Below are 25,231 nucleotides of genomic sequence, written 5' to 3'. Positions count from 1 at the left end.
ATACAGTATGTACAGCATGTAGTAGGGTTATCTACAGCAGTTTTTAGTTGCTAAAAGGAATAAGGTGCAACAAAAAATAAGAATCTGAAGGTTACAGTATATTGTTGCAGGGCTGGGAGCAAAGGTCTGCCTATTAACAAAGGAGCCTTATCATTCATGTGTACATTTAGAAAAATATTATATGGATTTTGGATATTGATTAATTATTTTGCTCATTGTGATGCACTTGTATGACTTTAACTTGTGGACAAGCACTAAAATCACCTCATTAATGAAAGGGTTGACTTGGTTGATACAGCTTCACCTGCTGATAATCAAGAAAAGCCATATTAAAAAGGAACCAATCTGATTTATTAGGAAAATAACACCTTTGTGCCATTGGCATGTTAGACTTTGTCAGCACACTGTCATTCGCCCTCTGGGGTGTTCAAAGCCAGTTCGATTTCTAACCTGGCAAAAGGTTACATCCAAACACATCCTGTTAATGATAGGCTATGAGCTGCGAGACAATGAGTCATGACACGTCACCAAGATCGAGGGGGAGCTCAAAGTGTAAGAAAAATATGACTCTTCTTTCTCTAAAAACTTACAGAGCTGTGCAAAAGTATTCACACCTTTCCCAAGGGTCTAATTTTGTGAAATTACCAACTAGTGCATATACATGTTTTAAGCTTAATACTGTAAACAAAATCTGAATGCACAAACTGAAGACTATAAAAAGGTAAAATAAGAGACAGTGCATGTCGGCAAAAACTAAAGAGAAAAACTGAACTATGTTGATTGCATAAGTATTCAGACCCATTAATTCAATATTTGATGGAAGTACATTTGTCAGTTACAGCCCTGATGCAATTTGTGCTCATGCTTCTTGGCAGATTTACTAGTTCTCTCAAGTTGCTTGGGAATCATGGATGGAAAGCAGTGAGATTTTTTTATTTCCACACAAGCACCCTTTGTGGAGTGACCAGAATGTTGTTGTCCTATGTCCTGTGAACTCTGGAACTCTGGAAAGTTGCCTTTGGTATCACAGTGGCATCCCTAACCAGTTGCCTCCTTGCCCAACTGCTCAGTATGAAGGAACAGCCTGATCTAGTCAGCATCTATGTGTCTTCCCCTTCTTAAGGATTGACTTCTCCATGTTCAAAGAGAGGGTTAAGGGTTTTTGAACATTTTTATGCCCTGCCCCTGATCTGTGCCTTTATACAACTTTATCCCCAAGTTGTTTTGAAAGTTTTAAGATGATTGAATCTCTGCTTGATATCCACTAACTGGCTAAGGGACCTTACAGAGATAAGTGTATTTATTATGAAATCATGTGAACCACTCTTAGGCCTAAATTGTATGCAATAATAAGATCACTTTATTAGCCATATACAATTTGTTGCCTTAGGAATTCATCTTTTTCGCATACCCCAGCTTGCTCTCCATGAGACACACACATAGACAGGCAGAGAAGCTTGGGGTCAGAGCGCAGGGTCAGCCATTGTACAGCACCCCTGGAGCAGTTGGGGTTAAGGGCCTTGCTCAGGGGCCCAACGGAGTAGGATCCTAGCTGGGGTATGCGAAAAAGACTAATTCCTAATGCAAGAAATTGTATATGGCTAATAAAGTGATCTTATTATTGCATACAATCAGAGGCCACTTAATTAATTGTGTGGCTCGTTAAGGTAATTCTGTGCACCTGTATAAACTTGGGTTTACCACAGCAAAGGGTTTGAATAGTTATACAATCATGATACATTTTTCGTTCATATTAGTTATCTTTTTACTTCTTTCTTTTTGTTTTTAGCTTTGAAAGTGTGGCATAGGTTGTATACAGTATATACAGTATCTAATATTAATTGCTACTTCAAAGTGTCATGACTGCAGGCTTTAAACAACAGAAAGATTCTGAGACCCCTAGCAAAGGTTGTTCAGGGCACCGTATGTCTGAAATCCTTACTAGATACTAAATTTATTCAGAACAGGGTACTCTTTCTTAGAATAAATAAGATTGGCCTCACAGTCTGCATTCCTGCCACTGTCTGTATTATCAGCTTTTTACTTTGTGTTGTATGAGAAACTATACAGTCCTACAGTATATAGAAATGAGCTTCTGAGGTATTTACAGTACAAGTACTGTACTTACAAATCATAGGGAAGCTCCCAATAAAGATGTACTCTACTATGAAGGATAATAATCAATAATATGTCACAGTAATTATTTAATTCTTAGACATTTGTATTAAAGACTCAACATGGACAAGTTAAATATTAAATTAATCACAGTTCAATTTAATAGAATGGAAGATGTGTTTCATTTATGCTTTATAAGCGCAAATTATAGTAGTTACACTATATAGAATAGGTATACTGTATGTGAGTTACTTACATTCTATAAACAGCTGGTTTTCAATAATTTAAGGAAACCCAGGGGAAATTCAGAAGAACAGCTGACAGTATTACTTTTCTTGTGGAATTGCAAATTCATTGCTGTGCTGAAAGGGTAAAAGGGTTCCAGATAGCAACATGGAACAGTTCTGAAGTATCAGCAAAGAATGCACTTACAGTGTAAAGAGGATGTTTTTACTATGAAGCACAATGTACACAACAGTAAATTATAGCACATCCTTTCTTGGAAAATCAACATAACAGAAAAAAGATAGGGTAGGGTATATACTGCAACTGTGACTTGAAATACAGTACATTATTTGACAATTCTATTCTAGTTTAAAAAAATAAATTTTCTAATCAATGATATCCGATGGTATAAATGTATTTTAATGGTGCAGTTAACAATTGGGTGGACGTTTTGTTCATTTTTTCCATTGTCACAAAATTAAAAAACGTTAAAATGAAGAAAATTAATCGTTTTGCTGTTTTGCTAGAAGTTTGGTGTGTTGTTGTTGTTGTCTTTCTGTCTATTTAACAAGATAAGTACAACTACTTGTCTATTTATCAATTAAAAGACTGATTAAAGTATTATTTGTTTAATCTCCATCTGTGAAGATTCTTTTCTATAGGTCAAAATCTGTGCAGATATTTTTTTTTCTGTTTCTTGTTGTAGCCATCATTTCAAATATACATAAGTTGAATTATTGTCAATTATCCTTGCTTTTCAATTCAGATATAAATCAGGATAAAAAGAAGATAAATTAATTCAGTGCTTCATACCAAATTGTTAGTAGCTTTAATCATCCACTACCTTGATATTCTTCCTAGTGACTTATTATCCACATCATAACATTGCAGTATCCATACAAAATTCCTTTGTGTATATTAGTGGCTGTTGTCTTACATCCTACAGTTTGCTGTGTGCGAAGTAAACATTTTGATTGGTTGTTGTTTACTTTCGTAATTATTAAATCCTTTCACTTTATTTCCACTGCACCTCTTAAGTTAGTTTAGTGAGTCTAATCATTCAATTAATTGAAGAGCTTTATCTCCTGTCCTCAGAGTGTTTTATAATCACTAGGCCATAAATTTAAAATATGCTTATGAAATTCTGAAAGATGCAGATGCCAAAAAGTACCCTTTCAACCAGCGAATGATTTAAGGCACAAATGGCTAGCTATGATGCCCAATCTTTTTTAATTGATGTACATATTTACCTAATTTGTCCAAAGGAGTTTCCTAGTCCTTAGCCATGAATAATTTCAAGGCCTCAAAACCAGCAGGGTTTCTCATTAAATGGGCACAGTCAATAACTGTAGACTTCTGTGCTGAAAGAGAGGTGGGAGGAGATCATAGTTCCTGGATAAAACCCATGTGAACACAGTGAGAACATACATACTCCACACAGAAGGTTCCCTAGCCCAGAAACAAAGCCAAAACCCCAGATGTGTGACATGGCACCTATGTCCATTGTGACATGTCCCTACTGTACAGTATGTCACCATGTCTGCCAATTAACAACACAACAATTTAAACACTTTTTGTGGGTACTATTACTTTTTATTTACCCATGAAACTAGTGTGTTCCTTATTTTATTTGTTTACATTGTACTCATCTAAGATTACAGTACTTTATTTCATACTGATCATGGCGTTGAAATATGTATAGATGCTTTACCAATTTTCAGTTTGGTGATGCGTGTCATGACAACCACAGATACACTCAATAGTTATATGCTCCCGTGTTTAAATAAATTAATAAATAACCTACCGTTTTAAGAAAAATAACAATTTTGTAGTTCTAATTGGTTGGGTTAAGGAAAGAATTGTTATTAATCTTTAATTTGTTTGGAACATATCGTATAGGGATTACACTGAATCAGATTTAAAGTGCTCAACAGTCTACCCTAAAGCTAAAACGGTCTTTCAAAAAGGATTAAATCTCACTGCATTTTCTACGATATTTTAATGATCCCAGCTGAAACACATTGTGATGCTTTCTAAAACAGTATAGAAACGCTTTTTAACGCGTGCCAAAAGCCATCTTATCATAAGGCACCAAATTACAGTACGTGTGATGCTATTGTGACACTGAAACTATGGAAGGGCTTGCAATTTAGACATAACTGAAATGAAACAATACTTACACTGCGGTCGTTTGTACTTGCAATCAGGGAACAGTGAACAGTATTTAACATCAGAATTGCTATTATAAAGTCTCCAGCTAGTTATTGTTGGTTAATTCAGAAACTGAGAGGAGTAGTATGAAACATAACCTGAAAGGGACATGGTATAAACATGTTCTATACACGTTTTCCTTAAAAGCATGGATTATTCATCACAGAAAATCAGTTAGGCTACTTGTAATTACCCATACTTGGTTGTGTTAGAAAATGTTTCTATTAAATGTAAACAGTAATATTAAAAAGCATGCGGTGACTAATACAGTATAATCATGTTTAATATTCAAAGGCGTGCTATACAGAACCCACGCTCGATATTTTGGTCAATTCTGCACGAAATAAACGCTACCGCTGACGTCAGGGATCTGACACCGGTGCTGTATTTTGACTGCAAAGGCTTTATTTCCATGTCTTCCGTGTTTTCTGTACCTTCGGTATCCCCAAGAACTGGTGCTTGCCTGCGAAGAGCTCCCCTGGGAACGTTATCTCGGGCATTGGCAGTAAGCGAGAGTGAGTGACAGGCTGCAGTGCAGTAGGTTTGCCCAGGCTCCCCTATATGGCTTTGGATTAGCTATATGCTAATATCGGTACGAGAGGAGTAGCAGCGCGGAGCTGCGAGCCGACAGTGGAGGCTATCAGAGTCTAAGCAGGCTCCTCAACAGCCATGGCCGAAGGAGGTGAAGGGGAAGATGAAATTCAGTTCTTAAGAACTGTAAGTAATTCACAGCGTTTAAAATGATACATTTTAACACGGTGTTTACTTTAGGCTTCTCTCGTGTATCTTTTTCGAAGCCAAGACAGTGTCGCTGTCTGCAGCCCCCTAGACACGACTCTTCCATTCAATTAATGCTGAAGCATCACCTTAACGCGTGAATACCACAAGTAATGTAACAGAATGCAGGCTCTCTCATTCGACGGTGGATTTAACTGAAATCTCAACCTTGTTTCCCCATTTTCTTTTATGCGTTTGCTTCTTTCGGACTATGCACAAGGGGGGTTCCTCTTTGTTTTGCGCAGCGTTCATAGCAATTCTGTTCTGAGCGTGGAACTTGCTTTACTGTCTCAATACGGATTACAGATGTAGTCATAAACTGGAAATATGATTTCCAGTGTCTCCTTAATTTCGTTTTATTTTTACTGCACGATTCACGTTTGAAGTAGCCGTGTGCTTGTGATGCTGGTGTTTGCAATAAAAAGTTTCTTTCCCTGGGGTGCAAGGTCGCAAATAAAACAGTCGTAATTTGGAGAGAAAGTTCAAGGCTCCATTTGTATATTTGAAGAATTTGACGGACGATGTAACCAAAATTAATTCTGAAGTCAGTCGCGAACGCAAGTGTTTGATTGCAAATATGTCGTTAACTAGTTTAACTGTTAATTATACGTCTGGTACTGTATATTCACTAATTTCTGTAATTAAGCATGTTGCTCTACTGTTAGGGCTTTGCGTTAGGTGTTCATTGCAAATGTGACTTTGACAAGTTCTGTTCACACGTTAGCTTCTTCAAGATGGTTCTATTTTTAAGTATTGACTCAGATGAGTTACATAGATGTGGTCGTGCATGGCAGTTATGTTTGAAAATGATATGATATGATGCGAGGAACGGTGTGAAGAACCGTCGCAGCTGGTACGCTGCAGAGTGATTGAAGAGGCTCCATCTCCGTTTAAAAGACGCCCATTAGGCACCTGTATATGGATGTGTGCTGTACTTGTTTTTTTATCACTGATGATCAGGACTTGTTTTACGATTCTCGTTAGTTGGCTGCAAGGGTCATTAGACCAGTTAATACTGTTTGGAACTAATTAATCTAAACTAATTACGGAGCTCACATGTACAGTAATTGCCAAGGAACTTCGAAGACCTTGGTTTGGGATAAAAAATGACGATGAACGGCTTTACGAGTAACCTTATTCAACGCTGTTGAGAAAACAGTTACAGTATTTAGAACAGTTAATTAAAAAAAGAAAATTGATTTTTATTACTAAATTGCTGGACAACAATCCATGGAATGTTCTGGGATTTCTCGATTGAAGGATATATAAAATTCACTGTGTGTGTTACAGTATGTGAACCAAATTCTGAAATTTGTCGATCTTGGTTGGAAACGCAGCCGCGAGTGCAAAATGTATTGTGCACTCTAATGGGTAGCAGAGACAAAACCTTCTAGGCTTAATTCAGTCTGATGCGCTACTGTAGCCGATTTAGGTCACATACAAATTGTCAGAGGTGAATAGTTCCTTTTAGAGCTTCCCTTGTTTAGGAGTGACATCTGAAGAATCGATATAAGGGCAAGGAGCAGAGCTCATAAATCCTCTATACAGTCCACCTTTTCGTTCACCTGTAGGATTTACTCGTGAGTTTAAATTTTATTTTGCTACAAGCAGGGAACCAAAGTCAATTACAATAATAACTATAATCATTATAAATAATAATCCAGATTAAAAGCCTTTTTAATGTGTAAATCCTAATTATGCATCTTTTGCTATAAGTGAGCACACAATTTAATAGACTTTGGATATTGAGTCAAATTAAAACTACAAAGTAATGACAGAAAATGTGTTATAGTTGGTATTGTTGTTCTTTTAGAATTATCTCCATAAAAGTCTATTAGAGATCTCATATAGTTGTGAAAGAAAAGTTTCACTGTCTGTATAAGTAGGAGTGAATGCTGGATATACTAATACTGTATCTCTGTACTGCTTTCTATGAGTTGACACACCACAACTGCTTATTGCTGTGGTACAGTATTGCCACTCTTCCCTACAACCTTTAAAACATATTAAACATTTCATTGAGTTCATATAAAATAAGACCATGAGAAAAAAACATTTATTCAAACAAGAAATCAATACATGTATTTGGTCAAATGTTTTGCTTTTTCCATCAAAACGAGAAGGACTGAGAAAGATTATACAGTAAACTAGACTGTATTAGGTACGTAGTGTATTCTCCATAGAGAAAACAAAGAACTTCTTAATTTATCCTCAGACATTTACAATTATCTGTAGACTGCTACAGAAATTTGTAGAGGGCCCCAGTATTAACCCAGAGAAGTGTGAATACTATAAGGAAACATAACATTCAGGAAAAAAGACATCTGAAAGCAATTATCAATTTCTCCTTCTTTCACCTGTTCATTTTGTGTCAGAGTTTGGAATTAGCCTTGCCATGAACCAGACACCCGAGGAATCACTTGCCAGAGGGCAGTAGCCTATTAACAGTTCACAGCCTTCCTGTGCTTTCTTGAGCTCGTTGCTTTTGGATTCCTTTGCCACAGTGGTATGTTAAGTATATGATGACAACAGCAATTTGTGGATAAACCCACATGAACCACAGGTCTGTCTGACCCTAGTATTGGATAGCAAATCTTGTTTCAGATTTTAATTAAAGGGAAACTGTATTATGCTATTGACTGGTGATTGCGAATAGAACATTGTAATAAAGTTACAATTAAACATCAATTTTACCACTTTGTAGTCTGATTTTGTTAGGTCTCCAAAGCTAAACTAAGTTGGGCCTGGTCAGTAATGGAATGGCAAACCTTTTAGGAAATAGTTTTTGGTGGATTAGTAGGTGACCAATATATGGACCATCTTGACCAGAATTTCCAAATAAAAGTCCCAATATGGACATGTAGGAGGTGTCATTCTTCATTTGGGACATTAAACTGCCATCCTAGCAGCCTGGTCATAAATATTTCATCATACTGTTTGTAGGAATAGTGGTGTTAACTCTGGTGTCCAGATTAATTCCATTCTGGGCTTGTACAAATCAACATCCATAAATTACAGTAGGTAGCTGCGTCAGCATCCATAGGCTGCAAAGGAACAAGTAAAGTTGTATTCCATGCTGAAAAGAGAAGAAGGGAAATACAACGTTTTGGCTGTGGAGCCTTCTGAAGTTATTTGCCACTTTTCCACCACAGGCTGCTGGCTGGTAATGGCAGCTGTGTGCCATCCAGGTGACTGCTGCACTTCTGTGTAGTGCTATGGGTCGAAAAGTAGTATGCAAATGTGATTTATTATTTAATCAATCACCCCAAGAGGGAAAAAAAATCTTTACCATTGATGAGATAGTGTTTGGATATCTTGTACAAAAATATTGTAGCTATGGCAAGCACTGTGCCCGAACTGTAATTTCTAAAACAAATAGAATGATTAAACTGGGGAAGTGTGATGAGGTAATAAATAAATATGTCAATAAAACAGAACCATTGGGTAATACAGCAATTTGCAGTGAAAAAAACCCTCACATCTTGTGAAAATTAACCTGATTTTTTTGTTGCGCTGGTATTGTAGTATCTGAAGGTTTATCATATTGCCTTTTTAAATATCTGAGTCCTTCATCTCAGTATATCCATCTGCAGGTTGTTGTTCACATCACGTCCAACGCTCATAGCAGAAGTACACCTGATATCAATTGCCTGTCTTCGGTGAGAATGTTGTTGTTTTTTCAGTGCAGGCTAGCACAATTAGATAGGCTGATTTGGGAAGTAGAAGCATTGGGATGATATTTAAGAAGAAGCCTTGATTCTTGTTTCCCCACTGCTTAATTGAACAGCATCTGGAGCTTTAAATCCCTTCTTATTGGTGATGTTCACCCTTTGCTCCTGGGTGCCAATATCTAAAATATTCCAGGATTTGTACTTAATCAAGAATAAACATCAATGCATTTAGTCAAAGTTGTGTTTTTAATGTTGCTGTTTTCTGCACAATAAGGTAGGATTTGGAGAAGATGATATAAGCAGCTGTAGATTAATTTATTAATTTAATGTATTGCCAAAGGAAAAAAATAACCCGCTACATTATTCAGAGCTTTTCTTAGGTGTTGAAAATGCCAGAAAATGTGATGTTGTTAAAGATAATGACAAACTCGGAAGCTCCGCTTCTTAAACATCTTATACATGGAGGTTTGTTAAAAAATTTTGAAAAATACTTTCGCAATGTCATGTGCTTTACTAATCTCTTCTTGAGAAAGTGATATGTGTAGGTTAAAATAGAAGATTTACATCTTATTATTGAAGCAGTGTGTTTGGTACAGTAGGTACAGTATGGCAGGTTTCTCTAAAAACTACATTTTTACTAAGTATGTGTGCATTTCTCATATTTAAACTGTGAATATTTAAGGTAGTGTGTAAATGATAGTTTCAGAAATAATTTCTGTTAATAGTCTTAAAATGCACAGGATTGATTATATCAAATTTATTAAGATGAGTCATATATTCTAATATGTTATTTTTGCCCTTTTTACAGAGTGCATGCAAGTAAATATACATACAGTACTGTATTTATACAAATACTGTATAGTCATGTGAAAATAGCTTAAATAATAAAGAAATCAATACATTGTATGAGATTTCTTAAGTAGCTGTAACAATGAAATCCTTGATGCTTACTCTCCAGAAAAGTCACAAATGACATAAAAAAATATTGTTCTTCTTTTGTTTTTCTGATCTGGGTTTTCTGGAGAGGTCATAAGAGCTGCTGGATAAATATTCTCCTCTGCTGAGTGTATGTAATGTTTTTTTAATGAGTTCCTATCATGTAATTATACAAAAAAAATAATTAGGCACATTTGTCATATACTAACTCATACAATTATTTTTTCATAAAGCTATTACAATTTGTTAGTTCTTCTTTAGTTACCAACAAACAACAAAAAATAGGCACCAATCATTATGACAGTATAACAAGGTCAGAATGTGTGCAGTAAATCTCTTAAGTGTTTAGTATGCACACTGCATTCTTGCATTTTCTACCTGCCATTAAGAGATTCTGTGCCTCTCAGGAGTCCCTGAAAGGTTCATCTATTTAAGTGTTTTTTACCTGCTGCCCCAATTTAAATTAAATGATTAATTTTATTTGTTCCAACACAAATATAACATTTTACTTTGAGTTCTGTTTTTCCACATAATATATTCATATAACCAGTCAGGTCTGGTAAGACAGACATATTTTTACTTTCATTTTAAAAGTAAATATACTGTACTGTACCCACCCTTTTAGAAGGTAAGTATTCTATCTCCACTATTTCACCAAAAGATGGTATAAAGTTGAATACTATATTTTACTCTTGGTGTAAAGTTGAGTAATACTGTATATTTTACTCTTGCTTTGTTAACAAGAGATCTGAGTTGTTATTTTCCAAATTTAACACACATTCCATAACTCCCTGTTTTTGTCTTTTAAACAATGCAAGCAACACATATCAGAACTTTGACAACAAGTAATTGCTAAGATATATTTTCAGTTAGTACTTTTGTACTTCTGTAAACTTTTGTAAAAGTTTGTGTGATTACGATTTTATATGCAATAATGTGATAACATTTTAAATATTTGTGGCATCAGTACAATCCTATATTTCCATCAGTATTACTTGTCCTTTTTTTTAAAAAAAAAGCATGGTGAAGACTTGCTGGGGAATAGAGAGATACTACTATGTCCTCTCTGAATATGGACATCTAAATGAGTATCCTACTGTATCATCAGTCTTGTTTGAGTGAAACATAAATGTTATTCGGCCTATGTTTTGCCCCTGCTGGCATGCAATATTGTTCTTAAATTTGTTCACAATTAGAAATTCTTGGAATCATAGTTACAGTATCTGCACAGCACTCACAGTTCAAATCGATGCATAACCCAGTAAGCTACCACACAAAATTAAGAATTCAAAGCCTCTTACTTTTCACCTAGCTGTTGATGTGTAAAGGTGATAAACTTGGCAGTGAAGCAATTTCTTAGTGACAAAATCAGAAAGGTCACAGATGAGAGAGGACCACTTGCCTATCATTTTAATCCAGCTATAAGTAGCCAATCCTTTGCTTCAAATACTTGACCAAGTTATGAACTAGAAGATTGTTTTTAATTATTGCAGAGTTTTATTGTTTAAAAAATTACTGTATATAATACTTAAAGCTGCAAGTATTGTTTTGTGGAATCTGGTCTCGCAGTAGAGAGTCTGAAACAAGTTTTCTTTTTTCATGGATAATTTACATTTTGGGTTTCTGGAATGAAGTGGTGCTAAAGATATCATCAGGGGTAAGAGTGTTTATCCAGACTGCTGATATAGCCTGATTTGGATTTCTAAAGAAACATTTGATTCATGCATTATTGTTTTATTTAATATTTTTTGTTAGTTTTGTGGATCGCATGAATGTTAGCAACACTGCTGTGCACACCTCTGGGTGCAGTTTCAGCTCAGGCTTCTGTCTTTGTTGGCTTTGGATGTTCTGAGAGCTGATGTGTGCTGCCCAGGTAGATGCTGACCAGGATAAAAGGCTTACTGATAGCTGTCATCCTAAACTGTTGCCTTGACTCTGTGCAACTCGATGTTTGGTTATAGATTTCTATTTGATTCCTATTTCTGCGTAAATGCCTTAGAAAACGTCTTGATATCTAATGAGAGGATATTCTGTTTACTATACCAAATGTATCATTAAGCTGTTATGCACAACAGGGTGTGTGCTGTCATGAAATATCACCAGGTACTGTTGGAGATATTATGAGGTGTGAATTACAGATGAAAGCTTCCAACTACCAAACCAGTAGCACTATCCTATGACATTAAAAACCCCAGAGGTAATTATTAATAGGGCATGAGTCATGAAATTATTTCAGAATTCAAAAAGACACCAGATACATCTAGAGACATAATTCTTAATAAACATCTATTCGATAACTTTCAACTCCACAAAAAGTAGTTGTGTTAAAAAGTTAAACTGTAAATATTAAATATCCATTTACTAACAATTGGTGAATTCGACAGTTTTAAAAATAAAACTATATATTTTGAGTTGCTGGTCCACTTAAAAACAGCCTTTTGAGTAACGTTTGAAAACCATTAGTGCTACAGTATATTTATCCTTGATGAGGCAAGTACTTATGCTCTGTGATATATTTCACGATAAATTTCTGTGAGTATGACACCAGATCTTACTGAAATAAATATGGTGGTCGTCTGTAAGGTTGTATAATTATGCTTCACATACAGTTCTGTATGGGTGACACATTGCGGTCCAATGCACATTTGCTTTTCTATGGAGCAACTTTTCAAAAGTCTTTCTAGCAGGGTTTTTTTGCTGGCATCTTTATTAAGCAACATAATCTAAAAAAAAAAACAAAACAACAGGGAATAGTTCAAGATTGCATGCAATAATACTGTACGTGCAATAGCTAAGAACAAAAGGAACTGCCTTTAAAACCTATTTTCCAGAATGTTGTTGTATAGTAGCAATGGGCTTATTTGGAGTTTGTGTTGTTCTGGAAGCCTCAGGCATTCCTGGAGACGACTCCAAGGTTTAAAATTAGCCTTTAAAAAGCTGATGCTTCCACAGCACCTACACACTGTCCCCTGGCACAAACACATGCTGAAGTTATTGCATCAGCCACATACATCATTATCCATGTAATAACATTTTAACACTAATAGTTTTAGTTGCTGTATTTCAAAAACATCACAAAATGCATAAAGCCTTCAAATTACGATAAAAATTAAAGATTTCTTTAAGCAAACTTACTTAAAATATATTTTATTTCCTTTTTCTACCGTACAGATGTTAATATAGATAGCCTGAAGTATGATCATTTACGACAAAAGAAAAGTTTGTTTGATTTTAGCTGCAGATTTAACATCTACAGTAGAACATGGCTGGGCTCTCTCTAGATGCTGAAATGCATGTCTTTTCTATAAAGATGAGAATCTGAGACAGAATACCCTTTGGCGTTTTCATCACAATATTGCAACAGAATTTGTGCTTCATCTGCAGGTTTTAGATGTGCACTTTAAAACTTACCAACCCGCTAACATTACTTTTGCTGACATTGCTGGTATTAAAATAGTTATACCTGGATTTTATTTTCTGTTCTGTGTTATTTGGAATAACCTGTTGCTTAATGCATCAGCTTTTTAAAAAATTCTAAAGCTATATAAAGTCCTTCAACTTTAATAAGCCAAACACCTCTTTATAACTTGCCACATGGGCCAACACCTGAACAGATGACTGGAGTATCATGTTCACGGAGCGTTGTATGAGTGCATATGGGATGAATGCAAAGGAAGTGCCAAATTAGAGTGCTTTGTCAGGAAAACAAAACAGGATCTCTAAATGCAGTGTGGCTTGCACACATTTCATTTACCAGAGAACCCTAGCCATTTGGAGAATTGCTGCTAGGTGACAAAATCATTAGTCACACCTTTATTTGTCTTCATTTTTGGCTTTTCCTTTGGGAATTCTTTATTAACCTACATACTGTATACATCTCTATTCTTAATCTTACTTTTTTCCATCTCTAGATTCTAGACCCAGTCTCTAGATTGCAAGCCAGCCTCATTAATTGTATTCAAATGCATTTATTGTCAGTAAGAAAAGTATATTCCAAATACCATCAATTGAAGTTTTGATTGTTCCTCTACAGGCTAACAATTATTTGTGTTAGTCCTCTTTACTTTGTTTTTTTTCTTTTCTACAGAGCTAATACATAAAAATATCCATGCTAATTGATTTGCCATATCCATGATACTGTATTATATTTACTACAGCTCATTTAATTGGTAGCAAAATGAATACAATACATTTCTTGTAAGGTGTTTGCAACATATTAGTTTGGAAGTAACAATATGTTTTTGCACTTATTTTGTGTCACATCTTTATTACCATCCATTTTTGGCAAGAAAAAACAGTTTTACATTAAAAAGCAAATGTTCTTTAGGCCTGGTCTGCAAAGTCAGTATAAGCATGGAGTAGGGACTGATGATGCATTTAGATTTACAATACCATTCTTAAGATTTTGCATCAATGATGTCATTCTATTTCATTCTGTTATACAGTACTCCACCCAATGTACAGGCATTGTAGAAAGAGTCAAAGATGTGACGCATTGCCTTTGTGTTTGGGAGGCTTTCCTCACCACTATGTGTCTCTTTTTTAGGCAAACATGAAAGCCGTAATCAGTTAATGTAAATGAAGTCATTGAGTACCAGGGGAAGAATGAGGAAAAAGTAAATGGGGGGGGGGGGGGGGAACACACAATATATGATCTCTTGTGCTTGTTTGTGGTACAAATCCTGTGATTCTAAACGTGGCGTATTTACCTCCTGCAGTTTATTCTAGGAGACTTTCTAGGGCAGCATTATTGTACAGTACTTCATTCAGAAAATACTGTATTTTGTGCAGCTTTGAAATATTACTGATAATATTATAGTTGCCCCTGGGTTTCTGCAGTTGAATGAGTCTGATTCCTGTGGGATTGGAGTAAAATCACTGTAGCACAGCTGTTATTGTAATGGTTTACACAGGGATTGTTTGGTGGCAAAGGTCATGAATGAAGTGTAATACTCATTTATTTTGCTATTACAGTAAAACATTCCCAATTCTTTCCCCATTGTTATTTTCGTCATTAAGGACTATGCTGAGCAGGCAAACAGGAATGTTTTGATTTAGTCAAGAACTATCTCTAAGATAAGTTGATGCTATTTTTAACCCTGAAAAATTGTCTTGGATTTCACACACATATCATCACTAAGAGGACATCTAAGAAGATCTTTTGCAGGTATGTTGTGGTATCTTTTTACCACAGTAGAATAAACTTGAATTTTGATTATTTGTGATACAAGCCTATTCACTTCATACTGTATTTACACATAAACTGTGTAAACATTCTGAGCCTCGAGTACAAATTAAAAGAAGTTAATCTAATTGGGTGTTTTATATTTGCTCCTTATCAAAGAAATACAAATTCAGGTGTTAGAGTTTTTTCACAAAGTTAGTTCTCTTCAAGAACCCTTGAGTAAATATTGGTGTTAATTCCTAACATTAGCTCTGTCTCTTAAGGGTTTTGCTACATGCCTTATTGTTTGTTTTGTTTCAAACATGCTGTTTTATTGTTTACGTTGACAAATCTCAAATATTGAATTTTATTTTCTTAGATTTAGAGATTTACTTTGCATATTCCATTTACATTCCCCCTAAGTCATGGATTTGAGGTTTAAAAACAATATTGTAGATTAGTGTTCTACAATAATATTGACTCTTTGTGGCCCCATATACAGTTGGGTCCAGTCGGATCAAGGGCAACAGTCCTGAAAGTTTTTCAGAACTAAGTATTGCAAATAATGCAAGATGGCTCGGGGCCAGTTTTATTCATTCATGTGAATAGGCAGCGACTCTAGCTTGGATTAATTGAAATGTGTCAGAGATGTGTGTCGTTGACATAATCTAGGAAATATTTCATAATTTCCAGGACAGGCTGTTCAACTTTTTTCATATACTGTAGATTTACTTTAATACCATCTAATGTAATGTGGTAAACCAGTGAGGGACAGAGTTATGCATTTTGAAAGATAAACTTCTCCTTGTTATTTCTTGCCTTTATAAATCAAACAGGATTAGGTCTGCTTTAGTTTGTTATAATGCATATAATTAGACAGTGGATGATTAGAATATATTACTGCAAATATACAATATGAAAGACATAGTAGACGGCACTGGTAGTGTATGTGACATTGCACTCTCCATGGCAAGAAGTGAAATGACATTTTTGTGCAAGTTTTTTATAGGAACAGTCCATGACCTATAGTTGCATTAATCTCAGATGTCAGATTAGTAGAGATACTGTACCTATTTTTTATTCATCAACATATTCAGTATTTTTACAGTATGATTTTTATGTGTGAGGTCTATCTGCTGCCACCCAGTTTTGCTGTATTTTAATGTCACCACGCAACTCCATCACATTTGATTTTTCCATCCCCTGAACAGCCTTGAGGGCATTGCCATCAATGAAAAAAGACCACTGAGAAAGAGCTGCAAAGAGCATCATGAAATTAACCTCTAAAAACAGACTTAATACAAGGCACATTCAAAGAGAGTTTTAGGAATGCATCTGTGAAAAGGGCAGAATTTAAATATGATTAATTTGAAATGGAAGGGCTGAAAAAGTAAGGTTTTTCTTTGCAGTAGACTGTATTCCACTGAACTTTAATCAGAGAGTCATTTTTAATTAGAGCTATACCTATATCAGGATGTCTCATGTAGGAAACAGTACCAAAGGGAGGTTACTTCACAGTGTGCTTTAGTCTTTGTGGGGGTTTTCTTTAATGTAAAAAAGCCATGGATGTATTTTCCTAACACCCACTTGAATTTCTCTTGCTGTGCCATGACTCATTTTGTTATGAATTTATCAAAGGCTCCTCAGCTCAAACTTCTTGTTGCCTTTGTTATACCAGGGTGTCCAGATCTGTAATTATTGTATTCTCAGATACATCCATGCTAAGTTGTCTGTTAAAGTGTCATGAAAACTCTTCTTGTAACCTGGAGGATTTTGAACAATTCCAACCATTTAAAAACATTGTATGCTCAGACTTGAAAATTCTCACTATAGTAGGTGTTGAATAAAGGGTACAAAAATGAGTAGAGGCCATTGAGGACCTGATTGTAGTATTCAAAATCCTCAAAGGCATTGATAAAGTAAAATCTGCGACCTTCAAATCATTTAGACTTGTTTAGACATGAAATATGGGCACCAATAGAAATTTAGGGAAAGTGTATTTAAGGAAGTAGCTTTTTACACAAATGTGTGTCATCCTTTTCATTTTCCTTTTATTGTTGTACTGTATATACTATATGTTCAGTAAAGGTTTTTTTACTTTGTAACCTTTTAATGTGCAATTTGAAAAAAAATACATAAAATTGTTTTATTGTAAAGTCATAGCCCTCTTTTAAAACTTTGCTATCATTTTATCAACATAATTTTATGACATAAATACACCATTGTGATATATACTGTACAAAAACCTTAAACACTAGACATGTTGAGGAAATATGGGAAACCACTGCAGAGATTTTACATTACTATTAAAATGTATCACAGTAAGCCTTTGTAAGAATACAAGAACGATTACAAATGAATGGTTGCCATTTGGAACATCTTGTGTATTTACAGTATATGCTATTAGCTTATTTTTCTAGGAGCTCATCCAAGCTTTTCTTAAAAGATCCTAGGAAATAATCTTCAACATCATGATAGTTGAAGCTTGTTATATACACCCACCAACAGTGTGCAAATAAATGCTTTTAATTGGTAAATTAAATCATAAATGTCTTGACTGCCAAATGATATTCTTTACCCTTGTTGTTCCAGGTCAGTTTAAAAACAGTATGATGTACAGTATTTTGTCTTCACCAAGGCTTGAGCATATTAAGAATATTACGAAAGGGGGGGAATAAAAGGCTGAAAAAATAGTTTTCTTTTTACAACATGAAATTCAGACCCCATAAATGTACATTGACCCCACTATGAAGTTCTTATCAAAGACAAAAGGATTTAATCACCTGCCAACCAGTCAAAGGACGAAAGCCTGAAAAGAGGTACTGTATACTGTTGTTATGTGGCCTGTTTCAGAAGGAAAAGATGCATTCTGCCTTTAAAAAATGGCCTCATGTTGTAATGGGAACAGGTTTGTCCTTGAAAAAGAGTGAATGCTTCATCAATTCTTATTGTAAACTACACATTTCCCGCTGTCAGGGTCACAAAATCTATCTTGATGAGAGCTGGTGAATTCTATGAAATTATATATACTGAAATATCAGTTTAGCCCTGTCATCCATTCCAAGTCCCCCCCCAGCTGTGACACTTTTAAAAAAAGAATTCTAAAATTATTATATGTATTAAATATTATTTAATACATTATTAAATACATTAAATTTAATAAAATAATTGCAAAGAGTTTAAAGGCCTTAGTTAAACATAAATTGAATTGCTTTATGTTTACATGTGTGGTCATAAGAAAATGAGCTTGAGATCCAGATGGAAAGAAAAGGAGAGTTATTAATGTACAAGATTAATATATGAGAAACCACATTCACAAAACCATAGTTTTGTAGTGGTGTTTACATTGTAGTATAGTGAATATCAGATAAAAAACACACTAGTTTTAAATAATACAATATAATGCCTTTTTAAATGTGGTCCTATGTAATTAATATTTGACCAATTACAATTGTGGTAGATTTTGTTACTAAAAATGGTTTTATGTATCCGTGTTAAAATATCCAACTCTTTGTATATTAATATTTAACTTTAAGATGTTTGGACCTAAACACAGCCGTTTTAAATTATCTTTTAAAAGTTAAATTGGAGTTATTTTAAAGTGAGTGCCAATGAGTGACACATTTGTACTCAAATTGTCGTCAGTGGCAAGTTTTTTTTCTCTTTTGTTCCCCAAGGCAATGTGCTGACAAAAGGATGTTAGGATATTAGCCAGTCATGGGATGGTGAGTGAAAACATGTACAGCAGAATGTGTGGCTGCAGTGAAGTGTTGATTCAGAATCAACAAATAAAATAATTCCATAAAAATACTTTTTTGCATCTGTTTTTTTATATAAATCACAAAGCACTTTGACCCAACCTAAAAATGGGAGTTACAAGAAAGCTGGGATGTGTTATATGGAGTCTTTCTAGAAGTGTCTAATTCCATACTGGAGGAAAGCCATGGAAAAAAATAGTATAAGGGTAAGCATTCACACATGTGAAGGTACTGTATGTCTCTCCAACAGAAGGTTTCAAGAGGCCAGAGGAACAGTGTAGATTGTTGTTCTGGCTGAAGTTGTGAAATCTGACACAATTATATTCTTGTGGATAGTGAAGCCATCATTTTGCGTTTTGATTGTATCATTTTTGTTTGTCTTTTTGATATTTTTATATGTGGAGACATTTTTTATGAAAATAAACTTGTTTTAATGCGATGCTTTTGCAACTTCACATGACATCCAAACGTGTTTGCCTGTCAGTGCCACCATAAGGTTTGCACTCCTCTAGCTGTTTTTCCTTCACAGTGCAGTATTTTGCTCCATACAGTAATTATATGTAAGTAAAAAGCGTTAAGTACACTCTTAAACATTGGAGCATTGTTATAAATTGATTATTTAATTATGTACGATACAGTACAAATAATAGAGAATCTAATATCTGTGAAGTAATGGTACAGCTTTTATCATACAGTTGTATATTTGCAATATGTGTCAGAACAAAATAAAGTTACGTTTACTTTATTGTGCTTCCAAGGGCAGTAATAAAAGCTGATATGGTATTTACATAAAGGTGACAACATAATATTTTCAGTGCTCTTGAAGTGCTATTTCCACTACCACTTAGTTTCTATTTTGTTTACTGTACCTCTGCATTGTGACGTTCTACAGTATGTCATTGATACTTAAGTTCTTTCTCTGATACATATTTTGGTCAAATGAAGAAAGTTTTCATAGACAACTTGGGCTGGCTTGCTGCCTTACCTTAGACATGACCTTACTTTTATTTTAAGTAGTATTCTTTGGAAAGGACTAGTATTTGGACAGGATTATTATACAGTAAATATAGACAAGCAGACTGCCTGACTATACTGTAATTAAACTAGCTGTGCCTAGAAAACACTTTTCATTCATGTATCCCTGAAGAGCAGTTGCTTTATTTTAACATAACAGTTTCAGGAATGTTTTATTCTGTTCATTTTGCTGTGGTTGCCCATTTATAGCCTCCTAAGAATGTGGCAGAATAAAGCATTGATCTGTAAAATTTGCAGTGACAACAACAAGATGTGATAACTCATTTTTTATGCTCTAGAATCGAAATTAAAATAATTGATACAGTATACAGTATACTGTATATTAATGACTTTTATAGACCTTTCAGGGTTTTTTATTGTAGAACCAAGACTAGTTACTGTACATACTGTATATGAATCTTTATGACTCAGACAAGCCTTGATTACATCTTGTCAAATGGGTGTAAGAGGCCGATACCCAACATTCCACTCTGTGTTGAGTTATTAAAGATGAAAATGATCACATAAACGGAAGAAGGTCAGTCAGAATGTGATATTATATGCTATTTAAAATAAACTGCCTAATCACCTTAGATTTGCAGGTAATCAGACGTGAAGGGAATTTCAATTCTTGCTGTGTATTTAGATGGTCATCACGGACACTAAACATGCACGAATACAAAATGTGATTAAAAAGGAATTATGTTCTGCTGCATGTACTGTAATTCCTGTTCCTTAGTGATGGTTGCTAGACACCTGTTGTCGAAGTTGCTTCCTCAAGCAGATAATTTTTCAGACAGCATTTACTGAACATTAGCTGAATTCCTAGATTAGAGACCTGGCTTAATGCTTGGGGAGAAAAAAATAAAAAGATTATTTTGGATCTTACTGTTTCTTCCCTTGCTTGTGTCTGACTCATTTAGAGCATTTACCCAAAAGCTATCCAAACTAATAAACATTACAAAGATAGTGTTATGAACTAATTCTGTGTTTAAATTGATGAAAAATGTAACACTCCAAAAGACATTAGATGCTATCCCTTTAGGTACATATTGTGTAGGGTAGTCTGCCTTGCAGATTTCTAGAATGCCAGCACCAGATGTCTATGAGCACAGTAACTCTGATAATTTATTTCTGCCATAGAAAAATGTAAAAGAAGAGGTGGGTGTTTACAGAATCCAATACTGCTGCACATGAGCATCAAGTCTAGTTTGGTCAATTTGAATGTGTTTGTAATTCATGACAACTGCTGTTATTACATCCTGTATTGGCTTTGCAGTGTTTCTTAAAATTATTTATTCCACATTTAAAACAGGATGTTAAGTGCTGTGGCTTGAACTGTACTAAATCTTCTTGTAACAAATACTGAAATGTGCCCTTGTGTCTACATTAAAAAGCCTGATTTCCTTATCAATTCTCAAGCATTTGGAGAAACTCTACAAAAGGCTTATGATACGTCTACAGTACTGTATATTAATAGCAGAAGAAAAATGTTTGACAACAGGTCATTATGTGCATTTTCAGTGAATTTAAGTATTATTAGTTAATTTCACGAAATTTCATCCAGTTGGAATTTCAGTTTTCCAGTTGGTATTTGGTGCTGGATGCTTTTGACATTTTTTTTTTATTTCAAAACTAAGAGGATTGCAAAGAATCAAGACTGTTCTATCAGAGAGTATCTCATTAGAAATTGAATATTCAAGCATTGTTTCATATAATATAAAAAAATGTATTTTTAGCTATTAAGACAATCGAAACAAAATTAGCAGTTGTATTACTCGAGCACTAGCTTAGCATAGGAATGGATGTAGCTAAGGATTACTGCACATCCTTGCACCAGATTTATACTTACAGTATGCTGGAAAAGTTATCATTGTTATAGCATTGTGTGAAATTGAAAATCCCCCACAAATTGTCAAAACAATAAAGCAAAGCTTTCATGCATTCTTTCAGACACACTGTGCTAGTGACTGCAAACTTTAAAAAATTCCAGTGTGGACATTTCTTTATCTGAGTTGAAAGGACTAAGGCAGTCACTTATATTCTCTCCTATTCATGTAATGTTTTAAGACAGGTTGCTGTTTCATAGTTTTTGATGTGCTTAAAGATAATTTTGCTGTGAACTTTCTTTTATAACAACCTTATTTGTAGAGATGGCTTTGAAGGAAAGGTTTGACCATGATCATAGTGGTCAGCCAAGATTGATTTTCTACTTTGCCAAAGTTTTATTTACAGTGTTGTTGTGAAAAGCCAATTTAAGAAAATTGAAAAGTCACTGTAGTAAGGCGTGAACACAGGAAAACAAAATGCTGGCAGAACACGATTGACAAAAATATTATTTAAAGTTAAAGCACCAGAAAGTGATGTAGGTGCTCCAGGAGAACAAGACATGCATGGTAATAAAAACCAATGCATTGATAAAACTAAATAAAGCTGTCTGCTGAAGGGAAAATAAGCAGTGTTTTATATGGCCATAAAGTTTCTGCTGCCTACAGTGCAGTTTTCTTTATCAAAAACAGAAGATCACTCCAAATACTTGGTTCCTTGTGCTGGCACGCATACTGTATAGCAATACACTAGTCTTTCTTATCTAGCTATTAAAACCACATTTTTAAAAAGTATTATCTGCGATTATCGAGGTTAGTGCCTTCTTGTAAACCAGCTCTTGATTGAAGTAAGTGGTTGTAAGGATTTTGCTTTTTATTTTTTTATTTTCCTTTTCTTTCCACTTTGAAAACTGGTCACTTTCTGAGAGCAAGTAGCCAAGCAACGTCAGATGGCAGCAAGTACTGTATGGTGCAATATATACCAGATAGGCCAACAATATTGAGAACAAAAGGTGTGGTCCTGCATCAGCCAAAATGATGGCTTGAATCATGCAAACCCTTTCAGAGTATTTTTCTTATAAGTTGTTGCACCTATTGAAACGAAACTTTGTGGGTTATATCGGCAACCAACGGCTTTTCAGTTTTTACCCGAAAAGGTGCTATTTTGAAGCTTGCAGTGGTTCATAAGCTGTTGTAAGAATTGTGACCCAATCACGCAATCTTCTCCTTTGGGCAATTATTGACAAACATTATAGATATACTGTACTTCTATATGAGATACTGTAGATGTACAGTATATATGAAAATGGAGTATCTGCATAAACAAAGGTGGACAACCTCCTGTTTTTTTCTGTTTCGCCCATATGTTTATTCTGTAGGAAAAACACTCCGAGCAAGGTGTGTATAATTCTGTCAAGTATAGGAATGGGGGATACAGTATGTGTTTACAATCCCACAATGTTGTATCAGTTTATTCTGTACAAACATTATGCTACTGTCATGACATGTGGTGCAGAGGATGACCACAACCTATGATATAGCATTATTTAGCACTTAGTTGTAGGCAGTGTAGGCATCTCCAAAGTATTCATACAGTAGGTAATATGAGTTGATAGGATTTTAATATTCCGCAAAATCTGGGACAAGCACTGATACTGGCAGGAAATGGGGTGGTAATATAGAGTCAGATTAATGTTTTTTCTAATTAACTCCAAGCTTATATAATTTCATGAAATTACAGTTTATACAGTATATTGCATTATAGGGGTTCCTGTGTAAGCTGTGTGACCACCATTGTTTTCTGAAAATTCAAACTACCTCAGTCTTCAGTAACACTGTGCTGATTCAGTTGAAAGTTGACAGGTTTCATCAATGCTCAAGCCTGTTGCGCCTCATTCCTTGCAGCACTGCTATTTATGCCCACACGGATTTATCCCCTGCTTGGTGAAATGCAGCCTGTAACGTACACTGGTCCTATACAAAAAAGTATGTGAGCTATGAATTCCAAACTAAGAAGGGTGGGGCTTGATTGGAAGCCTTTAAAACTCCATGCAGTTTTCTATTTTTTTTTATTTATAAAAGATAGCCATCCGATTTAAAAACGGCAATTGTTTTAAAGACTCAGCTCCCCAGCATCAACTCACGTGCTGGTATGGGAAAGAGCAAGATGTACAGTAGAGCTGCTCCTCTGACAAACCAAGCTGCAAAGCCATCCTTTGTTTCTCACATTCTCAGCTCCACAGCTGGTTGGAGCAGTGGTGTGTCTCACACTGATTTACTGCAGGACTGCCCAGCAAGTCAAGGGGCTGTTCTGTTGGAAAACTGAGGGAGTCCTGGCTGATGACATCTTATGCCACCAGTCTTAAGCCACCACTTGAGGAATCTTCTGTTTGTGCCAAATGGACCATATCTAGACAGTAAAGCTCAACCTAAGCTCCACGGTTGTCAGTTTTCAGGTTGAGCCACTCTGGAAACACGTCTGTACACATTTCAACAGTGTTTGTAAAGTGAAGAGTAATTTTATTTTCTTGTTCCACTTTCTATTGGTTGAATGTTTGAACTATTTCACTTAATTCATATCCTGTTCTATTGAAATGATCTATCCAGAATCCTGAAATTGCATGGCCTTGTTTAGTTTCTTGCCCTGCCCTACTTATTGCTGAAGAATAAGGGATCTTAACTGTGCTACTCAGGTGTGGCATGTTATGTCTTAATTCTGCCACTAAAAAGTAGGACGCTAAAGTAGCTGTATTTGAAAAGGAATTAAAGCATTTGATTCTTTTCTGCCATTGTTTATCAACATCATGGGAAAATATCACAGTGGTGGCTCAACAGGTTTGTAGTTTTGGGGTGGTAAATAATACATTGTTGATTACACACATCATTGAGTCTTTGCTGCATCAACCAGTAATAAAAGCGCAGTACACAGTGGTGTGAAAAGACCCAAAGATTGTTAATATTGCATGAATCTTTTATGAGATAGCGAATTGTTGTGTAGGCAATTGAAGTCATCACGCTTAGCATTACACAGCAAGCCAAGAACAAAAAACACAGCAAATAACATACTGTACATGGAGAGAAAAAAAATTAAATCTTAATAAATCTTATACTTGAGGCCTTTTTGGAAATTTTGAGAGCTTAGACATTTTTAAGACATTTCTTAAAGTTTAGAGCAATGTACTGGGGTTTGGTTCTTAAAAAATTGATGATGTGGCTACATTCTTAGCTTTACTGAATAAAAACTAGGATAAATTATTTTTTAAGTTGGTGTACTGTATACAGCATTACAGAATGCAAGAAAGCAGAAAAATACAGTAGGACCAGGAAAGGGTTTTTAAATGTTTTTTTAAATGTGTAAGCTGGGGGTTATTTGGTGTCTGTGGTACCAGTAATGATGCATACTATTCCAATTCTAATGTGAGGTATTTTTCTTTGAAGGTGTTTTATAAGAAAAAATATTTTGTTTTTTCTGAAGATTTAGGAAATCTGATATCTATGACATCTATTGCAAAAGACAAAATTGCGATTGTGTTG

General features: G+C 35.0%; 1 protein-coding gene across 5 annotated transcripts in view; it reads left to right on the top strand.

The window, feature by feature from the left end:
• Positions 1-5,152: 5,152 nt before the first annotated feature.
• The window catches only part of LOC148828300 (ryanodine receptor 3), a 175,379-nt gene continuing 155,300 nt past the window's right edge, over positions 5,153-25,231 (top strand). For all 5 annotated transcript variants that reach the window (XM_088924859.1, XM_088924857.1, XM_088924858.1 and 2 more), the window contains exon 1: positions 5,153-5,268. In XM_088924859.1, coding sequence (XP_088780985.1) covers positions 5,221-5,268 — 48 coding nt within the window. In that variant the 5' untranslated portion in view covers positions 5,153-5,220. The remainder of the gene's footprint in view (positions 5,269-25,231) is intronic.

The sequence above is a fragment of the Atractosteus spatula genome, chromosome 9 (genome assembly GCF_055471065.1).
Source record: "Atractosteus spatula isolate fAtrSpa1 chromosome 9, fAtrSpa1.hap1, whole genome shotgun sequence".
Taxonomy (NCBI): Eukaryota; Metazoa; Chordata; class Actinopteri; order Semionotiformes; family Lepisosteidae; genus Atractosteus; species Atractosteus spatula.
This window is presented reverse-complemented; position numbering and strand designations above follow the sequence as displayed.